This window comes from Theobroma cacao, unplaced genomic scaffold (genome assembly GCF_000208745.1).
Source record: "Theobroma cacao cultivar B97-61/B2 unplaced genomic scaffold, Criollo_cocoa_genome_V2, whole genome shotgun sequence".
NCBI classification, from domain to species: Eukaryota; Viridiplantae; Streptophyta; class Magnoliopsida; order Malvales; family Malvaceae; genus Theobroma; species Theobroma cacao.
The window spans coordinates 58010-63471 of NW_017234744.1; the positions used below are offsets into that span (position 1 = coordinate 58010).

Genomic DNA, 5462 nt, shown 5'->3' on the forward strand with positions numbered 1-5462 from the left:
CGTCCGACATTTTTATCTCACGCCATGCATTTCATCTTACCTCACATTTACATTTCATTTTAGAACCAAATAAAATAATTTAATAAATAGGAGATAAAATAAGTGAATAATAGCTAAGGAAATATAATGAACTTAAAAAATAAAGCCTAATAGGATAATCTAAAAATGGTATCGTTCATGAAACGGGCGTTCTAGGGGTACTAATCTTTCCTCGGGCGTAACCGTACTCCCGAAGCTAGATCTCGGAAAACGTAGACTAGTTTAAGATTTTTTCAACATGCTTAAATCTAATTAAGACTCTGTCTATTAGAATCGAGTCAATAGATGGCCAATCACACCTAGTAAAAAATATTGGTGGCGACTCCTAGTTTTAGAGTTTTCACTCACGTCTGCCCGTCGGGTTCCCAGACCCGCATGTTACGACAGCTAACGACTCCACTAGGGACTGTCGAGAGTCGAGCCATTAAATAATAAAAAGTTATCCAAGGCTTTAAATAATTTGATGTTTCCTTAGTGTTAATGATTTGTTCTGCATATTTTGTTTAGTGCATTCATTTATTTCGCATTTATTACTTTATTGCTTTTAATAATTGTGGGGATTTAGGATAGAGGGATGTGAGATTGTTACTTCGAACTCGATGTTTTCCTTCACACACACAACACATTTTTGCATTCATGCATAAACCCGCCACCCAGGTTATGTCCTTTTTTAGGAGGGAGTTTAGTAGCTACGCTCTCGTGAGGTGATAACCTTCGCACGGGCTAGTGAAGACTCCCACTCAAATTGAACCTAGTCCGTTTGAAGCCTGTAATGGGTAAGGATCAGGGTGCCTTACTAGTCCGCGTGGACGATAGTGAGGAACGATTTGGGAACTTAACTCTGTTTGTAATCCCAACTCAGCATATAGAATACCGAGAGCAGCTTAACACTAGGTAGGGCCTTATCCGTGAAGATATACCCTATAAATAGGTACACATGAAGGAATCTCTTCCACTCCCTCTATTTTAAATTTCTCCACTAGATAATAAAAGTATCGTGGAGTAGATAATGTCTAATGATGTTAGTAATACCCATGATATTGATTATTATTCTCTTATTATTTTTAACACTTTATTATTTTCCTAACTTAAGTTTATTTTACTTGTCATTTGCATTTTACATGTCCATTTGCATATATCATAATTGCATGATTCATTAAAATAAAAAAATAATAAATAATATTCATTTATTAACATTGTTTGAATAAAATTCTAACTCATACATAAAGCCCGATTAGAACAAAATTCCAGAGAAACAAACTCTCCACAGATATAACACAAGAGCCCATTTTAAGATCATGGGGGACNGTGCACCAGAAGATGTTCAACAGACAGAAGCCAATACAGACCCTGTATATCCACTAGGATTCACACCACCACCAGCAAGAAATGCGTCTATCCCCATGCCATCGATAGGACAATATCCGTTCTTTGGGATGCCAATGCCTACAGGGTCACCATCGACTTATGCCCAACAAAGGTCAATTAGAGGGGCAAGTCCTTTAGACCCCATCTCTGTACCTAATATGGACGATCCGAAAGAAAAAGAGAAGCTCAAGTGTGGATCCGTTGAATAGAAGGACAATCCTGATACCCACTAGAAATTTGACCTTTTGGAGGAGATACTACGCATGATATAAGGAATGTGAATGTATTGCTCTATGGATGCAATCGAGCTCTGTCTCATTCCAGATGTGGTTATACCCCCAAAATTCAAAGTTCCAAACTTTGAAAAGTATGATGGAACCAAGTGCCCGGTCACACACATCACCATGTATTGCAGAAGGATGGCTGCATATGCCCATGATGACAAGCTCTTGATACATTGCTTCCAAGATGGCCTCACTGGTGTTGTAGCAAAGTGGTACGTCCAACTGGATCGCAATTGAATCCACATGTGGAAGGACCTTGCTCGGGTGTTTTTAGCTTGGTATAAGCACGTTACAGATATGGCTCCAGATCGCCTTTCTTTACAAACATGGAGAAGAAACCCACTGAAAGCTTCAAAGAATATGCTCAATGATGAAAGAATATGGCTTCTCAAGTTTAACCACCCCTAACTGAAAAAGAAACCACCGTGATGTTTGTTAACACCATGCGGGCACCTTACTATGAACGGTTGGTCGGTAGTGCCATAAAGAACTTTGCTGATATGGTGATTTCAGGAGAGATGATAAAGACTGCCATTAAACAAGGGAAGATAAAAGGAAGTGATATGGCAAACCCGAAGAAAGGGGAAACTTTTAAGAAGAAGGAAAGAGAAGCCCAAGCCATCACTTCGGGACAACCCCAAGGAGGAAACTACAACCCTTACCAACCATATCCACTATACCCCTATTACCCAGTTATGAATAACACTTCATAAAGCCCATACCTATATCCACCCATGCCAAATGCCTTTTCTAACCTGTACCATTATACTCCCATCCAATGGACACCTTACCCCATAAATGTCCACCCACCTACTTCCACACCCGTTACAGCTTCAACCACACAACAAACAACACCTTCAAATAACAATACTGTCGGTGAATCAAGAGGATGGCGAAACAAGCAAGAGAAAGTGCAGTTTGACCTAATCCCAATCCCATATACTGAACTCTTCACTCAGTTAGTTGCAAACCATCTAGTGGCACCTTTATACATAAAGCCATTAAAACCTCCATTCTCGATATGGTATGACGCTTCCGCCCATTGTGATTATCATTATGGAGTCGAAGGTCACTCGATCAAGAATTGTACAACATTCAAACATAAGGTGCAAGGGTTGATCAAGGCAGGAATCCTGAATTTTGAAAAGAAGCTAGAACAGAATGTTAACAATAACCCACTGCCAAATCATGCTTGGGCAAGGGTAAATGCAATCGAAAGGGAGGTGCATGTTAAAAGGAACATTCTGGAAGTGAAAACCCTCGTGGAGAAAGTGTTTGAAGCATTGGTAAAGGCCGATATGCTTGAGGTTTGGCCAGAATATCCTGACGTGAATAATTCGGAAGATATCCAAGGACCATACTACTTAGATCACAAAAGATGTATGGGGCATTTAATTCTAGATTGTAGTTCTTTCCGAAAGGAAGTGCAAAGGATGATGGATGAATCAAGGATTGAATTCTACATGGAAGCCTTAGGGCCAACAGTAAACATGATGGCCAAAGATTCCACTCACCCAATAAAGATAAAACTTTTAACCATTTTCTATGAACCAAGAGGAGAGTCTGTGGAAGACAGAACCCATGCCAAAATGACCATCGAAGTCCCTAAACTTTTCTCCTACAAAGATGACAAAGTTGTCCAATGGAACTACAATTGCAATGTACAAGTTTCAAATGCGGGGAAATGGATGGCTGAATCTCAAGATAATGCTGCAAATATAATTGGTGTTAGGGGGATTACCCGCAGCGAACGTTGCTATACATCGGAGGCATTGGAGAATCTCAAGAAGGAGAAAGGAAAAGAAAAAGAGCAAAATCCAAGAGAAGAAAAAGTGCAATCTCAGGAATTGACAGATGGCTCGAAGGGACCGATGACGAAAAAGGAAGCTGCAGAGTTCCTCAAGTTCATCAAACACATTGAGTACAATGTGATCGAGCAATTGAACAGGTTGCCTACTCGTATCTCACTGTTATCATTGCTCCTTAGCTCGGAACCACATAGAAATTCTTTGATGAGGATTCTGAACCAAGCATATGTGGATCACGACATTTCAGTTGAAAATTTAGACTACATCATTGAAAACATTTCAGTGGGTAATATAATATCCTTTAGTGATGAAGAAATCCCTTCTGGAGGTAGGGGAAACTACAAAGCCTTGCATATCACTACCAAGTGTAAAGGCTATACCATCGCAAAAGTACTGCTTGATAACAGATCGTCCTTGAATGTGATGCCCATGAGGATCTTGGCCCGCTTACCCATCGACATGTCTTATATGAGAAAGAGCCAGATGATTGTGAGAGCCTTTGATGGGACAAGGAGAGAAGTAGTAAGGGACATTGAAATATCGATAAAAATAAGCCCGTGTACCTTTTCCACTAAATTCCAAGTTATGGATATTGCTCTTTCATACAATTATTTGTTGGAAAGACCTTGGATCCACATGGTTAGGGCCATACCTTCATCGCTTCACAAAAAGGTCAAGTTCATCGTGGATGGGAAGATTGTATGTGTTAACGGGGAAGAGCACTTACTCATAAGCAAGCCAGCAAATACTCCTTATGTGAAAGTAACGAAAGAAGTGTGTGAATGTTCCTTCTGATCCTTCGAGTTCGTTAACACCACATATGTTGGAAAAGGAACCACACCACCCATTCCGAGGCTTTCTAAAACCACCAAGATGGTTGTCAGTCAAATAGTAGGGAAACGATACCAAGTGGGGGCAAGACTGGGAAGAGGACTGCAAAGCATTAAAAGGCCAATATGTGCTACCAAAAATGAAGAAAGGTTTGGCTTGGGATATAAGCCGACTAAGAAGGAAAGAGAAAAAATGATAGCCAAAAGAAGAAGAGAAAGGTTGGCTCGCTTTAAGGGGCACGGGTTGGAAAACCATAGAATGATATATCCTCATCTCTACGAGACATTTTGGTCTGGAGGCTGCATCTTTCCTAAATCACTCATCGTTGGGAGCCGAGAATTAGTGTCAGCATTAGGGGAAGCCTTTTCTGATTTATTAATATGTGTAACGGAGGAAGGTGAAGAGCAGCTAGGAAATGTGAAGGGGATCCCTACTACATACCTCTGACCACCTGAGCTGAAGTTGAGCAGTTGGACCACCATGAGTTTACTAGTAACTTGTGATTCAATTTCAAAGTAATGCAAACTAAACATCCCTACTTATGCCCAAGAGCATTGGAAATTTTATGTATCAGGCTTTTTATCATTTATCATTCTAATAAATTGACATGCGTAGTGCATTTCTCATATCTCCTCTCATGATTCACCATTTCCATTCTTGTCATCTCATCTTTTTATTTTAACTGTTTATCTATACAATAGCTCTACATCTTTCAATTCCTTTTACCTTCTAGGATTCCAAATAATGAATGCAAAGATGATAGTGACAGTGGTTTTGAGGTTAATTTTGAAAAAGGTACAAGTGTCAGTGAACTTGACGATACAGAAAACATGGAGGATTATGATTTAACTCCGGACTTGTTAAGAATAGTAGAACAGGAGGGGAGACAAATTGTCTCACATCAAGAGACACTTGAAATGATTAATTGGGGAAATGAAGATAATAAGAAATAAGTTAGAATTGGTACGATGTTGGTGCCTACTGAAAAAGAAAAACTAATAAAGCTACTTCATGAATATGTAGATGTGTTTGCATGGCCCTATCAAGATATGCTAGGACTCAATATAGACATTGTAGCCCATAAACTGCCTTTGAAACCTGAATGCAAACCAACTAAGCAAAAGTTGAGAAG

The 5462-nt window shown here is 39.6% G+C and overlaps 1 protein-coding gene across 1 annotated transcript; it reads left to right on the plus strand.

Moving 5' to 3' along the window:
* Positions 1 to 2425: 2425 nt before the first annotated feature.
* Positions 2426 to 4294, plus strand: LOC108663879. The gene is made up of 2 exons (XM_018129767.1): positions 2426 to 3443; positions 3546 to 4294. The coding sequence occupies exons 1-2, from the start codon at positions 2426 to 2428 to the stop codon at positions 4292 to 4294; spliced, it is 1767 nt and encodes a 588-aa protein (XP_017985256.1).
* The last annotated feature ends 1168 nt before the right edge of the window (positions 4295 to 5462 follow it).

Bases quoted from the DNA above. Each gene is read 5' to 3' on its own strand.
- LOC108663879 (XM_018129767.1), top strand. From the start codon at position 2,426: ATGCCAAATGCCTTTTCTAACCTGTACCATTATACTCCCATCCAATGG. The intron at 3,444-3,545 runs GTTGCTATACAT...AGGAATTGACAG, and splicing joins GGGGATTACCCGCAGCGAAC to ATGGCTCGAAGGGACCGATG.